Source organism: Pan troglodytes, chromosome 9 (assembly GCF_028858775.2).
Source record: "Pan troglodytes isolate AG18354 chromosome 9, NHGRI_mPanTro3-v2.0_pri, whole genome shotgun sequence".
Taxonomy (NCBI): Eukaryota; Metazoa; Chordata; class Mammalia; order Primates; family Hominidae; genus Pan; species Pan troglodytes.
The window spans coordinates 65,930,407-65,952,742 of NC_072407.2; the positions used below are offsets into that span (position 1 = coordinate 65,930,407).

A 22,336-nucleotide genomic window follows, 5' to 3' on the forward strand; every position below is an offset into this window, starting at 1 on the left:
TACAGGCATGTGCCACCATATCCAGCTAATTTTTCTATTTTTAGTAGAGATGGGGTTTTGCCATGTTGGCTAGGCTGATCTCAAACTCCTGACCTCAGGTGATCCGCCCACTTCGGCCTCCCAAAGTGCTGGGATTACAGGTGTGAGCCACCGCAACCGACTTAACCTCTTTTCATTATAAATTACCGAGTCTCAGGTATTTATTTATAGCAGTGCAATAACACAGTGTCTCGCTCTGTCACCCAGGGTGAAGTCAGTGATGAGATCATAGCTCACCACTATGGCCTTGACCTCCTGCACTCAAGTGATTCTCCCACCTTAGCCTCCCAAGTAGCTGGGATGACAGGTGCCCACTGCACAACTGGCTAATTTCTTTTTTTATTTAAGCAACAGTGTTTTACTATGTCACCCAGCCTGGTCTGCAACTCTGGGGTCAAGTAATCATCCCGCCTCAGCTTCCCAAAATGCTGGGATTCCAGGTGTGAGCCACCACACCTGGCCCTGTTGATCTATCTTATGTCAATTTAGTTCTTAGGCCCAGCTGAGACCCTAAGAGGATGAAGGTGGGGCTCACAAAACTGTATTAAATTTAAAGCCATTCACAGGCAAGGATCTAGCAGAAAGTGCTTTTAACTATTGGGTCTTAATGTCATCACATATCCCCAAATCCTTGCACAAAACCTAGCACATCGGCTGGGCATGGTGGCTCACACCTGGAATCCCAGCACTTTGGGAAGCCGAGGCAGGCAGATCACTAGAGCTCAGGAGATCGAGACTAGCCTGGCCAACACAGTGAAACCATGTCTCTACTAAAAATATAAAAATTAGCCACTCGTGGTGCTGGGCGCCTGTAATCCCATCCCCGCTACTCAGGAAGCTGAGGCAGGAGAATCATTTGAACCTGGGAGGCAGAGGTCGCGGAGAGCTGAGATTGCACCACTGCACTCCAGCCTGGGCCACACAGCGAGACTCCATCTCAAAAAACAAAAACAAAACAAAAAAAAAACCTAGCACACCATAGGCATTCCATGAATGAATGCATGAATGAAGAATGAATGACCAACACAGGCTCTTTCTCTGCACTGGGATATGACTTCACACGAGTAGAACCAGCTCTTGTTCATCTCTGTATTCCTACCACTCCAGTGCCAGTACTGAGCCTTGCAGTCAGGATGTCTGGACCAAATCCTGACCCTGCCACTTACTATAATAGTTGTAGGGCCCAGGCCATGTTTCCTTCTCTGAACTGTTTGTCTGTAAAATAGGGCCTTAGTGATACTGTATAATGTATAAGAATACATTCCCTGGCAGGGCGCAGTGGCTCACGCCTGCAGTCCCAGCACTTTGGGAGGCTGAGGCGGGAGGATCACAAGGTCAAGAGATCGAGACTATCCTGGCCAACATGGTGAAACTCCATCTCTACTAAAAATAGGAAATTAGCCGGGTGTGGTGGCACACACCTGTAGTCCCAGCTACTTGAGAGGCTGAGGCAGGAGAATCGCTTGAACCCAGGAGATGGAGGTTGCAGTGAGCCGAGATATGCCACTGCACTCCAGCCTGGGCAACAAAGTGAGACTCTGTCTCAAAATAAAAAAATGTAAAAAAAAAATATATTCCCCAAAGACAGAGCAACAAATGAAATGATGCTTATAAAGTGCTGAGCCCTCAGATCACGAGGTCAGGAGACTGAGACCATCCTGGCTAACATGGTGAAACCCCGTCTCTACTAAAAATACAAAAAATTAGCTTGGCATGGTGGCAGCGCCTGTAGTCCCAGCTACTTGGGAGGCTGAGGCAGAATGGTGTGAACCCGGAAGGCGGAGCTTGCAGTGAGCTGAGATCGTGCCACTGCACTCCAGCCTGGGTGACAGAGGGAGACTCCGTCTCAAAAACTAAAATAAAATAAAATAAAATAAAATAAAAATAAAGTGCTGAGCCTGACGTCTGGCACGTGGTAAATCCTCACACAACACACAGTGGCTGTTATTAACATGAGAACAGGTATGTGCCCATCAACATCACATGATCTTCACCAGCTTTCTGACAAGGAGACTCAGAGGCAATATAAATACCATAGCTTTATGTGCCTTATCACTCATCAAACAAATTACGGAGCACGCTGAGCCAGGGACTGACTATAAGGTCATCCAAACCCAGGATGGACAGGTTCGGTTTTGAGGCAGCTGGGCTGACTTCTGCCTTTCCTCACCCTCTGATTCCAGAAGCACCCAGATGTCACCTCCCTTATCTTTTCCTGTTGCTGTGCCAGAAAAAAAGCAAAACAAAACCAAAAAAAATCATACTGGGAAGGGGGAACAGTACTGAGGGCTATGTATTTTCACTTCTCACACAGTTCTCAAAAGAGGAGCTCTCTAAGAAAGGCCCCGGGACTTACTGAGAAACTGCCCCATGATGCCACACCATCACCAACAAGACGGTCCTTACCCCCCACACAGAGCAGGTGGACAGGTGGACTGTGATGCCAGGATCCAACTAGTGTCCACCTCCAAAGCTTTCAGGCTTTTCTGCATAGCATGGCTATGAAGCCCCATTCCTCTTGTGATAAGGAGGAAACTATTAATTTTTTTCTTTTTTTTTTTTTTTTTTTTGAGACGGAGTCTTGCTGTGTCTCCCAGACTAGAGTGTTGGAGTGCAGTGGCATGATCTCAGCTCACTGCAACCTGCGCCTCCCAGGTTCAAGCGATTCTCCTGCCTCAGTCTCCCAAGTAGCTGGGATTACAGGCCCACGCTACCACGCCTAATTTTTGTATTTTTAGTACAGACAGGGTTTTATCATGTTGGCCAGGCTGGTCTCGAACTCCTGAACTCAGGTGATCTGCCCGCCTCAGCCTCCCAAAGTGCTGGGATTACAGGCATGAGCCACCATGCCTGGCCAGTTTTTAAGTATTTGTAATCTCTCCATTCTCTGCCTTCTAAGGAGGATAGATGGATCCTCCAGAATCCATTGTTTTGCTGACTCTCTGAGGAGGAATAGCTGAGCAGGTGGGAGAAAATTGCACAGGCTAATTTGCTGTGCAGGCCTAATAGGCCCAATGGGGAATCTGAGCAAGCTGGGTGACACACAGGAAGGCAAGGGCAGGAGAAAGAAAGGGTGCGAGGGTGACGAGAGAAAGTGAACAGGGAAACTGCATTTATTTTTTTTTTTTTTTTTTTTTTTTAGGGAAACTGCATTTAAAGGGAAGCTGTTTGCAATGCTTCTTTGCACACAAGGAACAGAATCCACAAAGTTCACAACAAGGAACAGAAACCACAAATTTCACAACATGACAACATTCAAAATGGGACTATGTCTCAAGTGCTCCACCAGCCAGCTGAATGCAGGGTTTTCACAGGTGTAAAACATGTGACTATGCCAATTTTGATAGTTTCCTCTAACCAGAAAAATCAGGCTTTTATGAAAGAAACCAAAAGTGAAGTATAACCTCCTTCTGAATCCCCTTTGAAACCCAAGTCCTACTGAAGAGGAAAGAGAATAAATCCCTATTGAAATGCCCTGAAGAGCTTCCACTGCCTAAATGTGCAGCATAACCATCTCTACCTTCTCTTTAAAAAAAACATTCTAGAGGCTGGGCACGGTGGCTCACGCCTGTAATCCCAGCACTTTGGGAGGCTGAGGCGGGCGGATCACAAGGTCAGGAGTTCGAGACCAGCCTGACCAACACGGTGAAACCCCATCTCTACTAAAAATACAAAAATTAGCATGGTGGTGCGTGCCTGTAATTCCAGCTACTCAGGAGGCTGAGGCAAGAGAATCGCTTGAACCCGGGAGGCGTAGGTTGCAGTGAGCCAAGATTGAGCCACTGCACTCCAGCCTAGGCAACAGAGCGAGACTCTGTCTCAAAAAAAATAAAGATAAAAATAAAAATAAAACATTCCAGAAGGCCAGGCGTGGTGGCTCATGCCTGTAATCCCAGCACGTTGGGAGGCCAAGGTGGGTGGATCACATGAGGTCAGGAGTTCAAGACCAGCCTGGCCAACATGGCGAAATCCCGCCTCTACCAAAAATACAAAAATTAACTGGGTATGGCAGCGGGCGCCTGTAATCCCAGCTACTCAGGAGACTGAAGCAGGAGAATCACTTGAACCCGGGAGGCGGAGGTTGCAATGAGCCGAGATTGCACCACTGCACTCCAGCCTTGACTACAGAGCAAGACTCAGTCTCAGAGAAACAAACAACAACAACAAAAAAATTCCAGAACCTTTAACCTGGGAAATGTCCAGGTTTTGTGTCTCTTGTTGTTCAATGGCCATTGTTAACTGGAATTGGTTATCTGTAATGGATTATTTGTTTTGGTCTGCCCAGCAGTCTTTCATTTGGTGACTCCGTGTGGTTCTGGTGGAGCTGTCAGTCATAGCACGTGGTCATCACTCTGACTACAGACACCTGCACCCTAGGTCTGGCTGGTTATAATGCCTCAGAGGCCAGGCTAGTGTTGACCATGGAAGGAGCATGACTCAAGCCAAACAAATCAGAAGCCTTCTCTGGAATGGAGATATACACACGGGTTTTTTCATAGGTAGCTCAAAAAAAAAAAAAAAAAAAAAAAGCCTGTTTCCTCAGGGCACATTAAAGTGGGATGACATAAACCTGGAACCACTGGTGCCTGTCCTCCCCTGGGGCATGGAGGAAACCTATCTGCAACAGCAGATAAATAGGTCACTGAACACTGAAATAAGAGCCTTGTTGACATTTGAGTTCCTCCAGTGCCTGATGTCAGCTTTACCCCCATATGTCCGATTACAAGAAACTTTTTCCCAGTTAACAATTTTTTCCTTCTTTAAGCTAATTAGAGTTGGACTTGTCTTTTGCAAAGTGATATGTGATAATCAAAAGCAAGAATGTCAATGCGCCAAAGACAAGCCAGCTTGCTTGACTGCTCCCCATCTATACAGGACCGCATTCGTCACCCTGGTCCTTCCTTCTCCCCAGTTTATGCTGAGAGCGTCTACACATCAGTGTAGATGGTGGCACCCAAGTCCTGAATCTTTGTTTTCACCATACTCTTCACATCATCAGCCTCTGAGTTTGCCCCTTCCCTGCTAAACTGTGATGAACTCAAGGGCAGCACCTGGCAAAGCACCTGACACATGGTAACAACCAGGGATGGATGGTTGGATAGAGAAAGGCTGCTGATCCCACCCAGTGTTTCCAACTTGGGAAGAAATCTTTTTACTGTAGGGCTAAATGGGATATGTCTAGCTATTTGTCGTATTTGAGAAGTTCAATTCAATCTCCTCACTGTGTCCATCAGTGAAAGAGAAAGCTTTAAGTAGAGATTTACATTCCCTGCCCCCACCCCTGAAGAGCAACTGTTTAATCAACTGGCTCCAGATGGGGCAACTAAATGAAAGTGCTACAAATTCAGAGGTCTTCACAAGTCCATGTTACTGTAAATGAAATTTGCGTAATTTTTTTTGAGAGACAGGGTCTTGCTGTTGCCCAGGCTGCAGTACAGTGATGGGACCGTAATTCACTGCTGCCTCCAACTCCTGGGCTCAAGTGATCATCCTGCCTGAGCCTCCAGAGTAGCTAGGACTACAGGTGCGCACCGTCATGCCTGGGTTTGTTTTTTTGTTTGTTTGTTTTTTCCAGAGACGGGGTGGAAGGTGTCTCCATATGTTGCCCAAGCTGGTCTCAAACTCTTGGGCTCAAGTGATCATCCTGCCTCAGCCTCCCGAGTAGCTAGGACTACAGGTGGGTGCCACTATGCACTTTTATTTTGTAGAGACAGAGGTGGAAAGTGTCTCCATATGTTGCCCAAGCTGGTCTCAAATTCCTGGGCTCAAGCATTTCTCCCACCTCAGCCTCCCAAAGTGCTGATTACAGGAGTGAGCCACGACACCTGGCCCTTGTGCTCACTTTTAAGCAACCCTGCCAACAATAGAGCCTTCTCCAGGACTATGCTAGTAAGATACTTGTTCAGTGTCGTTTTGTAGGACAGAGAAAGCTAACTCAAACCACATTGCCACTATCCCGTCAGAAGTCTTATTCACTTTGCCAAGCCAAACTATTTCACAGAACCTCCCATATTAAAAACACAGAGAAAGAAAACACAGATAACATGGTGTTGTGATCTTTATTCCATTAAATGATCTTACAAATTGGAGTAAAACAGAAACATGCTTTTAATATACTAATAGCATAATCTCATCCCATTGCACTTTTTAAAAACTATATTAAGTTTCAAAGCCACTCAAAGGCAAGGGTCTAGCAGAAAGTACTTTTAAGAAATCATTTTTTAAAATAAAAAAAACTGAGGGAAAGTTGTGTATGTACAAGATTAGTATTAACTCCTTTAAGGCTTACATCCATGACAGCATGTATCTAATTAGAAAGCTATGGGAATCAATGCTACCTTCCCTTGCTCATAAAAACACATTTAAACTGTAGTTCTGGCACAAGAAATTCGCCCCAAAGAAAAATGTCTTTCAAAGCCCTTCTGTCCCTAGATCTGTTTTGCAAAGTTTCTGATATGGGGTACTTAGGTCACTAATGACAGAAATTAGGATCTTGTCTTCCTTCTTGTTCATTTTTATTTGTGGCTTAATGTTTCACCTGTATGTGAAAGATTTGGGGGTTCAAGTCACAGTGCTGAATTTTACTTTTTAAAAGAAAATCTATCAAAAATTGCTTTTAAAAAATCCTAATTACGTTAGAAAATAGGATACTTGTACATTCATTTTTCAGAGAAGGCACTATGACAATGGAGAAAAACAGCTTTAAGGAGCTTAGATAATCCTCTGAATTAAAGGCATTCTTACTACTTCTGAACACAGAAAACGCCTGGGGATTGTACTGGCAAGAGACCACCTATTCTAAACCTCAGGTACAAAGTGTCCACTTGCCTCCAGACAATACTGAATTGTACTTTCTCCTTGGTACTTCCCATTCGATGAAGCAGTCTCTCTCTGTGGTCTCTGAACCACTATTTATAAAAGTGATGACTCCAGGACCACAGCCCATACCACCTGAGGCAATCCCTGGGTACAAAGCTAGGAATCTGAACTTTTTAAACAAGCCTGCTAGGTAAGTCTTATGCACTCCAAGGTAGATGAGAACCACTACCCTAAACATAGCTACAACAGGACTTACAGCAAGAAAAACCATTTGACTGCAAATATTCTTTTACAATGGGCTTCTTAATGTCATTTTTAAAAATTAATCACACAAATAGTTTGTACTTTCATAACTGAAGCTTGTCTTCATTATGCCCTTATCCCTTGACTAGAATTTTGTTAGATAAAACATGTGTAAGCCAGAATGACACAGCCATGTTGACAACTTGAGATGGAAGATCAAATCATCCTAAATTACATTTCAATAGTTCCAGGAAAGAAAAAAGTCCTGTGAAGACTTCCATGTAAGTTACATCATTTTTTAAAAGAACCTAGCAAAAAATTAAAAACTGTTTTATTAAAGTTTTAATTTTTTAAAAATTAAAACTGTTTTATTGCTTTTGCATGGACTTGATTCAATCTACTTAATTTTGCTATAACTCATACATACATACTTATCCAAACTCACCCTATCCAAGGCACCATTTTACAAGCCAAGTAGAACACTGTGTGTGATCCACTAATGAAACCAACCACCAGTACAAGGCAGTATTTTTGTGTGTTTGACCAAAGCGCTTTACTTCATGTAAGAGAAAAAATAAAGCAAAACAAGGCCAGGTTCCAGTGGCTCACGCCTGTAATCCCAGCACCCTGGAAGGCCAAAATAGGCAGATTCCCGGAGGAGTTGAGACCAGCCTGGTCAACATGGTGAAGCCCTGTCTCTACTAAAAATACAAAAATAAGACGGGTGTGGTGGCACATGCCTGTAATCCCTGCTACTTGGGAGGCTGAGGCAAAAGAATCACTTGAACCCAGGAGGCGGAGGTTGTAGTGAGCCAAGATTGCGCCACTGCACTTCAGCCTGGGTGACAGTACAAGACTCCGTCTCAAAAAAAAAAAGGAATAAAGCGAAACACAGGCAATTTTACCAAGTATAAAAGAGGTGTTAAAACGTAAACTTCCATAGAACATTTCTTGGTATACTACGAAAATAAGGCATGACTCAGCTGGGCGGGGTGGCTCATGCCTGTAATCCCAGCACTTTGGGAGGCTGGGGGGAGTGGATCACCTGAGGTCAGGAGTTTGAGACCAGCCTGGCCAACATGGCAAAACCCCACCTCTAGTAAAAAAACAAAAATTAGCCAGGCGTGGTGGTGTACACCTGTAGTCCCAGCTACTCAGGAAGCTGAGACAGGAGAATCGCTTGAACCTGGGAGGTGGAGGTTGCAGTGAGCGAGATTGCACCACTGCACTCCAACCTGGGCGACAGAGCGAGACCTCTGTCTCAAAAAATAAAATGAAATACAACAAGGCATGACTCTGAAGGTGTTTTATCATACATAGTAGTTTGTCTCATTTTATCTATGAGCCAATCTTACAGAAAGATTTCTCAAAGAATGAAAACTCTGATTCTACCATTTTTACTATAAGCAGCTCATTGAAATTATTTTTTCAAATTATCAACACTTAATTTATCCTGAAATATTTTAATAGAAAATTTTGGAAGCCTCCTTTTATATATTCATAGGAATGAGTTCCATATATTGTTAGGATTGTGTAAAATTAAAAATGCCTGCATGGAAAGCGGCAGAGCAACAGACACGACGCAAACAGGCACAGTCTGAGCATCTGAACCACAAGTAAAAGGTGAGAGAAGTAAAAGACATTATTTTTAACCTGGTTATAAATCTCCCCAGGATGATTTATAGCCAGTAATGATAATGCATCTTTTATTGAAAAAGCTGATATAAAATCATCAATTTACTGTTGAGAGAAAAGAGGCCAAAGAAAACTCTTAAGAACCCTCACTGAGAAAACTTTATAAAACACTTTCCAGAAGCAGAACTAAGAAAAAAAAAAAATGGTGAAGAGGACTTCCTCTGGATAATTAAACCAAGGTCTCTTTATAAGACCAAAACAGAAATGGTGAATTTAAATAGTAACTGAATCTTAAGATTTCATTAAATCATACATTATCGCTTTTTTTAACGTGACCTAATACTTTAGTATGAGTTTTCGACACATCACCCCTTCTTACCATTAAATTTTTTAAGTTATTCTGAAATCTATAAATTTACTTATAGAATGTATTAAAAGCTAAGTATGTCAATATTTACAGAGCCTGCTAATAGGTATGAACTTTCAGAGAGATAAGAGGTCACCTGAAAATGCACCAACATTTCAGAAGCAAGCTTTCAAGTTAACAGTCAAAGCTTGGTTGGCATCACTGATAAATGCAAATAAACAAGCTGGAATTTTTCTAAAGTGTAATAGCAAGTGAATAAAATAGCAAGAACTATTTGCAAGATGGCATATAAATATGAAACATAATATGCTGGGAATTTAGGACTTACAAAAATACTTCAGTGGTAAAGTGTCAAAAGAAAATTCTTTGATAAAGAGATTACATGCGAAAAGGGACTTTTTTTCTACCTTCCATTCATACTTCATGTATATAAAGTTTACACTCAGATCTTACCTTCATGTATATAAAATTTACACTCTTACCTCCCTCCCATAACAAAAGTTAAATTATCTCAGAAATTAAGGCTTATATACCTGAATGTTTATATAAATACTTGCAGGCAAGTTTTAAGTTTTAAAATCCACAATAATTCCAAAAGGAAAAGCAACTAACAGATAAAACTTTTATCTCCTAATCAAGGTAAATAGAAAAAAAGAACTCTTAGATACTTCTAGATATTTTTTATATTTGGGTAGGACTTTGATCCTTGCTAAGGCAAAGCTATCTTAAAGCTACCAGACTAGCCAAAGTAAAATTAAATAGATAATTCACTAAATAAAATGGGTTAATTTTAGCTTCATTATTAAGAACATTAGACATGGCAGAGAATGCAAATTAACATTCTGAATAAAGACCTTAAATCAGGTTATTAATTGCTGCTAAGCCACATGAAATTAGACATCAATTAAACGCAGTAATATTTGTATCTTCCCTCTAATCCTTAATAAAGTTCTGTTCTTATGCAGAACTCTCAAAAACAAAACCCCTCAAATGACAATTACAAGAGTTGTGTAAAACATACATACATATGTAAACCTACAGTGAACCTGACCAAGGCACAAGTTCAAGTGACTTATCAGAGGTCACATGGTTCATTTAAACTTAGCTTTTTTCTTGAAGTATCTAGCGCATTCCTTTTATTATGAGCCACTCTGGCTTTTCAAGGCACGTTTGCCTCTTTTTCTAGAAAGAAGCTATAGGGATGAAAAAAAAAAAAAATAGAGCAAGTTGCAACAAAACTGTCAGCCTACTGGGTAAAAACCTCACATTTCAGAGTATGGTATATTTAAATATGACATGATTTTTCCACACTATGTGGCAACAGGATTCCCTATTGTAAATTTTTTTTGAGTGTAATGACATCATTTTCAGTTAGTCTTTAGTTCTGAAGTTTTTCCAAGTTCTGTAAACTTTTAAAAAAGGAATCCTTGGCCGGGCACGGCGGCTCACACCTGTAATCCCAGCACTTTGGGAGGCCAAGGCGGGCAGGCGGATCACAAGGTCAAGAGACCAAGACCATCCTGGCCAACATGGTGAAACCCCATCTCTACTAAAAATACAAAAAAATTAGCTGGGTATGGTGGCGTACACTTGTAGTCCCAGCTACTCGGGAGGCTGAGGCAGGAGAACTGCTTGAACCCGGCAGGCAGAGGTTGCAGTGAGCCAAGATCGCATCACTGCACTCAAGCCTGGTGACAGAGCGAGACTCCAACTCAAAAAAAAAAAAAAGAATCCTTCTCAAAAGAGTAAAGTATAAAAGAAATGTCAAGTTTCACCCGAAAATGGCACCTTTCATGAGGTTATCCTCCATCCCCTCCCCATCGTGTGTGCAAAACCATGGAATCAATCTTAAAAGGCACTAAGTGGCACATAAAGAACTTAAAAGCTGCATTTCCATTTTTCCTCTAGCTTCCTCCTCCATAAAGTGCACAAAGCAGAGTAATATGAAAATAGACACAGGCTTGCATCTATAACAGCAAGGAAAAGAAATGCTTCCAAGAGAAATGGAAGTGTGTTTAATAATTTGAAACCACAGGAGAGGTCTGCTCATTTATTACAGGGCCATGTTTTAGCTCTTCCTGGATCGTCTCAGATCTGCCATTCCTCTGGATATGAACCTGTGGCCGTGGCAGAAACCCAGAAATCAGTAGGGGCTTGTTGTGTTCTTGTTTGATCTTCACGTTAAGATGCTATTGAGCTTTTTTATCCATGGATGGTCTTCCAACAACTGCATCCCTCACAGTGGCCTGAGTGGAATTACCGATATGAGAAGAAGCCTGCAAAAGTCCATTTATTCAACATATAAGTTAATAAAATACAACACAGCAACAAGAAAGTAAGTCCTTAAACTTTCAAAAACCTGTCTCCATCATCGGCATGTTACAGAAAGCAGTTGAATGAAAATGCAGGGATACAGAGAGGCTGTGGCAGCAGCTAACTCCCAAGAGAGCCAGGGGAACATCTGCTCTGTGGCTAGGGTAGGATAGGCAGCTCCTGTGGCTTCACAAGCTGCTAACCCAACTCACCTGTTCATGTTACTCAGAAAAACAAATGTATCATCTCAAAGATCTACAAAACTTGTGACCATGTCAATGTCCAAGAGCTACTGGGTTAGTCAGGTGTGGTGGCACTCGCCTGTAACACCGGCTTCTTGGGAGGCTGAGGTGGGAGGATCACTTGAGCCCAGGAGTTTTAAGTTACAATGAGCTAAGATACCAGCCTGGGTGACAAAGCAAGACCTCATCTCCAAAAAAAAATTTATAAATAAATAAATAAGCAACCCAATAAATAAATAACCAAGCCATTGGCTTTTGGAAGATTTTTAAATAAAAAAGATACCATCCCTTTCCTAATCCAGTAGGACTCAAAACCGAACATTTTTCGTTAAGTTCATAATTTTTTCAAAGTTCTTGCTTTTCAATGAAGTAAATTAATCTAGAGGGGGTGAGAAGTGAGAATCACATAAAAATTATGTCTGAAGAGCATGTAATTAGAAGTTGCCGACCAGGCGCAATAGCTCATGCCTATAATCCTAGCACTTTGGGAGGCCGAGGTGGGTGGATCACCTGAGGTCAGGAGTTCAAGACCAGCCTAGCTAACATGGCAAAACACTGTCTCTACTAAAAAAAAAAAAAATACAGAAATTAACTGGGCATGGTGTCAGGCACCTATAATCCCAGCTACTCTTGGGAGGCTGAGGCAAGAGAATCACTTGAACCCAGTGGGCAGAGGTTGCAGTGAGCCAAGATCACAGCACTTCACTCCAGCCTGGGCAAAAGCGTAAAACTCTGTCTCAAAAAAAAAAAAAAAAAAAAAAAGTTGCCAAAGGGGAACACAATCAGTATGTCTAAGTTGGAATGTTTTTGCATTAAAGGGCTATTTTTGGGCTGGGCGTGTTGGCTCACACCTGTAATCCCAGCACTTTGGGAGGCCGAGGCAGGCGGACCATGAGGTCAGGAGTTCAAGACCAGCCTGGTCAACATGGTGAAACCCTGTCTCTATTAAAAATACAAAAACTAGCGGGCCATGGTGGCACACACCTGTAGTCTCAGCTACTTGGGAGGCTGATGCAAGAGAATCACTTGAACCTGGGAGGCGGAGGTTGCAGTGAGCCGAGATCATGCCACTGGACTCCAGCCTGGGCAAGAGAGCACAGTGAGACTTTGTCTCAAAAAAAAAAAAAAAAGCGGGGCGGGGGCCTTTTTAGGCATGGAAACAAAATATTAAGAATAAATATTAATATCCTAAAGGATAATAAAACATACAGTCTATCAGAAAACAACAGCCAACAGAGTGGCCACTGTCTCATGTCTTCACTATGAAATTCTTCCAAACTGAGATATTTTACAACAGAAGCACAAATATCTGCCCATTATCAACCCTCAGGCTCTTCAGCAGCACCACTTACCTGCTCCAACACATATGCGGCACCAAAATCAATAGCTCCGCCCAGCTCACGATATTGACCAGAATACCTGATGTAGCCCCAGGTGAGGAGTGCTATTAACAGTAGTCCAACCATACAGTTGAACAACTGGGCTACAACCTCAAGACCTATGAAGCCAGTGAGGCCTGAGGCTATGTACAAAGCTACAATGCCCGTGAACAGCACTGCAGGGGTTCGGAAGGTGCTGAAGACGTTCTTGCTACCATTGTGCTTGCAGAAGTTCTCATATAATTCCTTGATTTCCTCCTCCAGCTCCTGCTGGTAACGAAAGCTGAAATCCTTCCCACCCATCTTCTTGGTCTTCTTAAAATGGTCCAGAGCAAGTTGTTTGAATTCACAGTGCTTCTCCTCTAGAATGTCTGGAGACAAATAAGGTTTCTCTCCCCCACAAACCTAAAAAGAACAAAGAAACAATATGTTAAAAGATCTCTTCAAAAACAAGTGCCAAATAAAACATGAAAAGATAATGAAAGGATTAGAATGTTTTAAGATGTTAACAATGTATTAATAAGTTAACTTTTAAAAGATGACTGAGACCAATAAAGTCTAGTTTCACTTCCTCTGAAAAGCACACTTAAAAAACCAGGATGATAATATCAATTCGAAAGAGCAGTGACACTGGGACGGGCGCGGTGGCTCACGCCTGTAATCCCAGCACTTTCGGAGGCCAGGGCGGGCAGATCACTTGAGGTCAGGAGTTTGAAATCAGCCTGGTAAACATGGTGAAACTCCGTCTCTACTAACACAAAAAAAATTAGCCGGGCGTGATGGCAGGCACCTGTAATCCCAGCTACTTAGAAGGCTGAGGCAGGAGAACCGCTTGAACCCGGGAGGCGGAGGTTGCAGTGAGCCGAGATCGCACCACTGCACTCCAGCCTGGGCGACAGAGTGAGACTCCGTCTCTAAAAAACAAAAGCAAACGGTCGACTTCTGCGGGGCCCAGGTGAGAAAGGCCCACCTGTGTCCTGGTTGAGGGTCCTCAGGGTTCTTTGGGACCTGAGGATTCCTGAAATCATGGATCACCCACATATGCTTTGAGACATGCTTTCATTTTTTTTTTTCTGGAAGCCCTGCGACTTCCCTAAAAATTAAATGAATTATAGAACAGATCTATGACCAATGGTGGCAGAGTCTACATAGAACTATGCTTCGTGGTGCTCTGGGGAAACCTTCTGACTTGTTGGCTATGCTATTCAGTATGGCTGTATAGCTCACTGTGCTTTTGAATACGTTGGTGGTGTTGTCATGTGTTCTGGACCATCAATGGAGCCTACAATTCAAAATTCAGATACTGTCTTTGCAGAAAATCTTAGTCGACATTTTTATAGTATCCAAAGAGGTGACATTGTGATTGCAAAAAGCCCAAGTGATCCAACATCAAATCTTTGTAAAAGAGTAACTGGTTTGGAAGGAGACAAAATCCTCACCACTAGTCCATCAGATTTCTTTAAAAGCTACAGTTATGTCCCAGTGGGTCACGTTTGGTTAGAAGGTGATAAATCTACAGAATTCTACAGATTCCAGTTACTATGGACCTATTCCATATGAACTAATAAGAGGACGAATCTTCTTTTAAGATTCGGCCTCTGAGTGATTTTGGATTTTTATGTGCCAGCCTTAATGGCCACAGATTTTCTGATGATTAGTAAGCATTTATTCTTTTGACTTGATTATTGTCTCCTGCTCATGTGAATTTATTACTCCCATTGAAACTATGTACTTACCAATAAACTATTTGCTATTCAAAACAAAACAAAACAAAACAAGAACAAACAAACAAACAAAGAAATGGTAATAATTAGAAGGCCCCCGTTACCAGGACAACCTGAATATAAGTTTATTGCCTCATCACTTAAAGATACATTAAGTAGGATCAAGTTGGGCTTTTGAAGTCAGCAACAATGCCCAGGTTATAGATATTTCAGAATAAGGCGTATGTCCCACGTACCTCTTCCATGTTGTTATAATAAATGTCCTTGGCAGAGGCTGCAGCTGCTAAGTTGTTGGCTTCAGCAGTGGCCTTTTAAGAGAGAAAAACGTGAACTGTAAATCCTTCCTCTTTTAACATTCCTCCACAAATAGCCTAACAAAAATCTTCTCTATTCTCCATTCTTCCTTTTTTATTAACCTTCTATTTTTCTAGATTTCCATATAGTTCAACTGATGAAATAGAATACACTTTTTCTGCCAAATTTTCTACCAAAAAAAAGGTAGAAGTTCATATACACAGAAATATGTATTCTTATACATAAGAATCTTTAGCAAAAATTAAATCTCCAAAATTCAAGGAAAATATTATTTCCATTGCATCAATTTATTTTTTAATTGTTTAAATTTTTCTTTTTTTTTAAGACAGAGCCTCACTCTGTCACCCAGGCTGGAGTTCAGTGGTAATCTCAGCACACTACAACCTTCGCCTCCTGAATGCAAGCCATCCTCCTGCCAGTGCGTGCCACCACGCTTGGCTAACTTTTTAAGTTTTTGTTTTGCAGAGCTAGAGTCTCCCTATATTGCCCAAGCTGATGTTGAACTCCCAGGCTCAAGTGATCTGCCCACCTCAGCCTCCCAAAGTGCTGGGATTACAGGAGTAAGCCACCACACCTGGCTCCATTGCTCCAACTTTAAGAAATAGGTGTGAGTCAAAAAAAAAAAAAAAGAAGAAGGAAAGGGTGGGCGTGGTGGCTCACGCCTGTAATCCCAGCACTTTGGCACTTTGGGAGGCCGAGGCTGGCGGATCATAAGGTCAGGAGTTCAAGACCAGCCTGGCCAACATGTTGAAACCCCGTCTCTACCAAAAACACAAAAAAATTAGCCAGGCGTGGTGATGTGCGCCTGTAGTCCCAGCTACTCAGGAGGCTGAGGCAGGAGAACTACTTGAACCCAGGAGGTAGAGGTTGCAGTGAGCCGAGATCACGCCACTGCACTCCAGCCTGAGCAATAGAGCAAGACTCTGTCTCAAAAAAAAAAAAAAAAAAGGAAAAAGCCGGGTGTGGTGGCTTATGCCTGTAATCCCAGCACTTTGAGAGGCTGAGGTGGGAGGATCACTTGAGCCCAAGAATTCAACACCAGCCTGCTCAACACAGCTAGATCCTGTTTCTATTTTAAAAAAAAAAAAAGAAGAAGAAGAAGAAAAAAAAGGGGGCTGGGTGCAGTGACTCACGCCTGTAATCCCAGCACTTTGGGAGGCTGAGGTGGGCAGATCATGAGGTCAGGAGATCGAGATCATCCTGGCTAACACGGTGAAACCCTGTCTCTACTAAAAATACAAAGAAATTAGCCGGGCGTGGTGGCAGGTGCCTGCAGTCCCAGCTACTCGGGAGGCTGAGGCAGGAGAATGGCGTGAACCCAGGAGGTGGAGCTTGCAGTGAGCCGAGATTGTGCCACTGCACTCCAGCCTAGGCAACAGAGCAAGATTCCACCTCAAAAAAAAAAAAGGAAAAAAATATTTGCAATGTCAATCCCAGGCTCTAGCTCCCTTTATGAAAATTTTCTGCTACAAAATAAATCAACACTTGGCAATAAATCCCCTTATGTTCAACATATGAAAGTCAAAAATTATGTTTTAACCAAATGACATTCTAGTTGCAAATTAAAAACCTGATTAGTGAATAGTAAACAGGTGTGTCAGGACATGTTCCACTAAAGTAAATAACAGGTCAGGCACAGTGGCTTACACCTGTAATCTTAGCACTTCGGGAAGCTGAGGCAGGCACATCGCTTGAGCCAAGTTTGAGACCAGCCTGGGCAACACAGCAAGACCACATCCCTATTTTTTTTTTTTTAAATTAAAAAAATTATAGCCAGGCATGGTGGCTCAACCCTATAATCCCAGCACTTTGGGAGGCCAAGACGGTCGGATTGCTGGAGTCCAGGAGTTGGAGACCAGCCTGGGCAACATGGCTAAACCGATCTCTATTAAAAAATACAAAAATTAGCCAGGCATGCTGGTACATGCCTATAATCCCAGCTACTCGGGAGGCTGAGGTATAAGAATCATTTGAACCCAGGAGGTGGAGGTTGCGGTGAGCCAAGATTGTGCCACTGCACTCCAGCCTTGGCAAGAGTGAGACTCTGTCTCAAAAAAATAATAAATTATAAATTATATAAAAATTAAAAAAATAAACAACAGATGACAAGAACTTGCTTGTCTAACATGGTGGTTATGTTGCAACCACGTATAATAAACTGTGCTTCCCAAAGTGTGTTTGGTGAAAAGACTAGGCCCAGTGAGGAGAGGCCATTTCGTTTTAACTGTACCCCCATGAATACAAACAAGTGAACTAGAAAAGGTCGCCACACTACTGCAAAATGTGCTAAAAAAAAAATTAACAGACCTCAGCATGATGAAAAAGGAGAAAAAGTGCATTCTCTTCCTAAAGAACTCTGCTTATTGTATACAGGTCAACTCAAGTAATTTAAGGGTAGCGTTTAGGATGTCAAATCATTGTTTACCTGAAGCATGGACTTGGGGTGAGGCAGATCTTCTCCTTGATAAATTTTAATATATGCCTTAAAATATAAACATAAAAACTGCTATAAAATGTTATTCAGTCATATCTTACTCATATTTAATTTTTAGAAAGTGACCATACAACTGCATTTTCCTAAAGACTTAGGTCAACAACCAGGAATTAGCAAAAACACACCACACACCTTTGAGTGCATGTTAGCATTTTTAGTTAACTAAAAATGTTCTCAAGCAGCACAAGCCTACAGAGGCTAGGATTCCCATCCAGCTCCCCATGCACGCTGGCCTCACCACTACCTGTGGGCAGAGTGACCATCCGCCTTGAGGTAGTCGTGTCACATCTAGGTGCCGTCTCCTCCTACTCACAGCAACTTCCTAACCACCTCCTGTCCACACCATCTTCCTTGAGGAACAATCTTCCTTTAGTCACAGCTAATTGCTCCTCTAAGAGAGTGCAAAGAACATCCATTTGGTTCTTAGACCGATACTGCCACCCAATGGCCCACTCCTGGAAGGACACCAAGGTCTCTGAAAATGCCTCTCAACATCTCCCCCAGAAAATTTTCGTTTAAGTTTCAAAATATTTAAATTCAAGTTGATTTACGAGTGAGATCAGCTTTACCAAAAATCAAACATTTTAATAACTAAAACCCATATTTACCTTAAAATACTCCAGTAGTCCCCGACAGGTGACCTTTGAGCCATTGATCTCCTTTTCCATTAACTTAGATGGGTTTAATACATACGGTATCAGTGCCTGTAACTGCTCTTTGAATTCACCAGCAATATCTGTTCACAGGACGACAAAGAAGGGAAAAATAAGCCAAACAGCCTTATTCAACCAAGGTGAACACACAATGCAGTCTTCCCAGTCTAGTGCTTTTAACATTGGTTGTTAAAAGTGAGAGAGAAGCCGGGCACGGTGGCTCACGCCTATAATCCTAGCACTTTGGGAGGCCGAGGCAGGTGGATTGCCTAAGGTCAGGAGTTCGAGACCAGCCTGACCAACATGGTGAAACCCCGTCTCTACTAAAAATAGAAAAACTAGCCAGGCGTGGTGGCAGGTGCCTGTAATCCTAGCTACTCAGGAGGCTGAGGCAGGAGAATCTCTTGAACCCAGGAGGAGGAGGTTGCAGTGAGCCAAGATTGCACCATTGCACTCCAGGCTGGGAAACAAGAGTGAAACTCCATCTCAAGAAAAAAAAAAAAAAAAAAGTGGGAGAGAAGAAGGGGTCTGAGACTATGTTTTGACACTTTCTGGCTATGACCAAGTTGCTGACAGATCTCTGTCCCAATGTACCTTCATTTTTCTCCTCCCCCACTGTAGTAGAAAGTCTTCTCTAGTTCAAAATAGAATACTATATATGCAGAATATCTTTACCTTGGTTTTCATTCTGGGATATCTGGTCTACTCCCTAGCCTTTCAAGAACTTTCAGTTTTTAAAGAATTTGATGGCCACGTGTGGTGGCTCACGCCTGTAATCCCAGCACTTTGGGAGGTCAAGGCGGGTGGATCACGAGGTCAGGAGTTCAAGACCAGTCTGGCCAAGATGGTGAAACCCCGTCTCTACTAAACATACAAAAATTAGCCGGGGTGGTGGCGGGCACCTGTAATCCCAGCTACTCGGGAGGCTGAAGCAGAGAATAGCTTGAACCCGGAAGGCAGAGGTTGCAGTGAGCCGAGATCGCACCACTGCACTCCAGCCTGGGCAACAGAGTGAGACTCCATCTCAGAAAAAAAAAAAGAATTTCATTAACAGGGTCTTCAACAAGTCAATTTTCAACCTCTCAAGTTGTCTCAGGCCTTTGCCATGCCCTCGCACTACTCCTTTAAATCAATTAGAAATCACTGGTCATTGATTTATTCTTGTCAATTTTTTTAATGTTAAAAGAAGTAGAAGTACCTGTGCCTCATTATATTTATTTTCTATTATCTCCTCAGAGACCCTCGGAACCACCCCAAAATGAAAAGACCACTAACTCAAGAAAGGTGACAGATTCTCTGCAGCTTCTACAAGGTTCCCACAGAGGGATCAGTACAGCCATTAAATAGAGCTCTTTCCTCAAAGTAAGAATTATTAGCTGGTCCAACTATGAAGACACAGGAGAATTAAAATACAGAAAAGCTGATTTACATAATCTTCTAACATCTTCTTGGGTTCCCAGCTATACACTGAAAAAAAAAGCAGGTAGGAGCCCACATCAAATAAGAACTCTTTAATACTCCACCAACCAGACTATAATATGAAAAATGAAACTAAAATTTCAAGAAAGCATGGGAAAAATACTTTATAACCTTGCAGTGAAAAAGTATAAAAGTATACATAACAGGCCATTCTGTACACATTCACATTTGCTTTCATATACTAAAGAAACTCTGAAAGACTACAAAAATGGAAGAGAGACTTTTCACTGAGTACTTTTTAATCCTTTTCAAAATTTTAAACATGTGAATGTATTATATATCCAAAAAACCTTTTTGTATGGTTTCAATTTCCATCACACTGAAAGATGGAGTGTTTCAAAAATACCTCACACAAGTAGCAGCAGGATCCAGATGCTACACTTGTCACTTTAACAAGCTGTACAGACCCTATATGCTACTCATGTTTCTATGAAGGCTACACCAAAATAATAGTTTTAAAATTAGAATAGACAAAAACTATCTCATAAGAGAAACAAACTCAATCTTTAGTGGTGTCAAAGAAGACTGTGCCCTACAAAGCCTCCTGTGTTAATTTCCAACTAAACAACTCAGTAGTTACTGTATTAGGTCTCCTAAGTAGGAAGATAACAATTTTCTTTATGCGACAACACAGTCATCTTGCATCTGATGAAAAGTATTCTCAAAAAGCAGCTATTCTAGGCCTAGCGTGGTGGCCCGCACCTGTAATCCCAGCACCTTGGGAGGCCAAGGTGGGCAGATTGCTTGAGGCCAGGAGTTCAAGACCAGCCTGGCCAACATGGTGAAACCCTGTTTCTACTAAAAACACAAAAATTACCCAGGCATGGTAGTGCACTCCTGTAATCCCAGCTACTCAGGAGGATGTGGCACAAGAATCGCTTGAGCCCGGGAGGCGGAGGTGGCAGTGAGCTGAGATCGCACCACTGCACTCCAGCCTGGGCAACAGAGTGCAGACAAGACTTTGTCTCAAAAAACAAAACAAAACAAAAAAAAAACTCAGCAGCTATTCTAGCTAATTACTTCAAGAAACAGCAGCTCAGCCATCAGTTATACCAAAACTAAGATCATGTTTGGCAGGCATCTACCTCTAAATAAGTGGTTGATCTTTAAAAATAAAATAAAACCACTAAAATATTTCCCAAAGTATCTGGGGGAACATTTGCAGAAATAGTTTCAGAATGTAGTTCTTATGAAATTTAAATGTTCTACAAAAATTACCTTTTAAGTTCCTTTTATGGATTAGCCCTAACAACCTCAGGCTAATGTCTTTTCCAAGTTACATGGAACAGGACTGCAGAATCTCAACCATGGAACTGCACAAGTATATACTTGAGAAAATATAATGCCTACCCTTTTTTTTAAATTCTGAAAACTACATTAGTTCTACTAACAGGTCTCCTACAATAAAGTGTGTGTGGTTCTCAAGCTAGCACTTGCCAAATACAAATCACCCGCTATTTGCAATTTAGCATCTGATTTACTCTTCACTCAAAACCCTTCAAAATCTTGGTTAAGTGGTTCCCTAAAATTAAAAAATATCCATCTCCAAATCTAAAATGTACATAAACCTTGGCAGAGCTAGTAAGAATTCTTCATGAACAATCCTCATAATAATTGTAGTTCCTTAAATAAACACAGAGGGCAGGCTTTTAACACATTTTTAAAGTTAGGCAAAAAAGCAAATTTTTGTTTTTCAAATCTTTCCACTTAAGAAAGTACTGGCTGGGTGTGGTGGCTCACGCCAGTAATCCCAACACTTTGAGAAGCTGAAGTGGAAGGTGGGAGGATCACTTGAGGTCAGGAGTTCAAGACCAGCCTGGGCAACATAGGGAGACCCTGTCTCTACAAAAAATAAAAAGATTAGCCAGGCATAGTGGTGCATGCCTGTAGTCCCAGCTACTGAGGAGGCTAAGGTGGGAGGATTGCTTGAGACTGGGAGTTAGAGGCTACAGTGAGCTACAATCACGCCGCTGCACTCCATCCTGGGCAACAGAGCAAGACCCTGTCTCTAAAATAAATAAATAAATACATACATACATACATGAATGCATACAAATTTTAAAGTACTTATTTTTTTAAATAAATAGGATCATACCACATATGCTACTCCACAATCTTTCTGCATTTAATAATATATCACAAACATCTTTCTATATAAAGACACACAGATTCAACTATCTACCTTATCTTTTTTTTTTTTGGGACAGAGTTTCGCTCTTGTTGCCCAGGCTGGAGTACAATGGCGCGATCTCAGCTCACTGCAACCTCCACCTCCCGGGTTCAAGTGATTCTCCTGCCTCAGTCGCCCAAGTAGCTGGGATTACAGGCATGTGTCACCACGCCCAGCTAATTTTGTATTTTTAGTAGCGATGGGGTTTCTCCATGTTGGTCAGGCTGGTCTGGAACTCCCGACCTCAGGTGATCTGCCTGCCTCGGCCTCCCAAACTGGGATTACAAGCGTGAGCTACCGCGCCCGGCCTCTACCTTATCCTTTTTAATGACTGCATTTTATTCCTTTCTGCAGATGTACCTTAATTTTTGTTTTTGTTTTTGTTTTTTTGAGACAGGGTCTCACTCTGTCACCCAGGCTAGAGTGCGGTGGTGCAATCACAGCTCACTGTAGCCTTGACGTCT

At 42.1% G+C, this 22,336-nt stretch overlaps 1 protein-coding gene and 1 pseudogene across 8 annotated transcripts in view; one reads left to right on the forward strand and one right to left on the reverse strand.

The window, feature by feature from the left end:
• Positions 1-11,095: 11,095 nt before the first annotated feature.
• The window catches only part of ATL3 (atlastin GTPase 3), a 46,664-nt gene continuing 35,423 nt past the window's right edge, over positions 11,096-22,336 (reverse strand). For 4 of the 8 annotated variants that reach the window (XM_016919817.3, XM_016919815.4, XM_054661117.2 and 1 more), the window contains 5 exons: positions 18,179-18,306; positions 17,502-17,558; positions 14,998-15,069; positions 13,011-13,442; positions 11,096-11,379 (listed from right to left, as the gene is read on the reverse strand). In XM_016919817.3, coding sequence (XP_016775306.1) covers positions 11,293-11,379; positions 13,011-13,442; positions 14,998-15,069; positions 17,502-17,558; positions 18,179-18,306 — 776 coding nt within the window. In that variant the 3' untranslated portion in view covers positions 11,096-11,292. 8 annotated transcript variants of the gene reach the window in all.
• On the forward strand, positions 14,194-14,742 carry LOC742276 (mitochondrial inner membrane protease subunit 1-like; annotated as a pseudogene).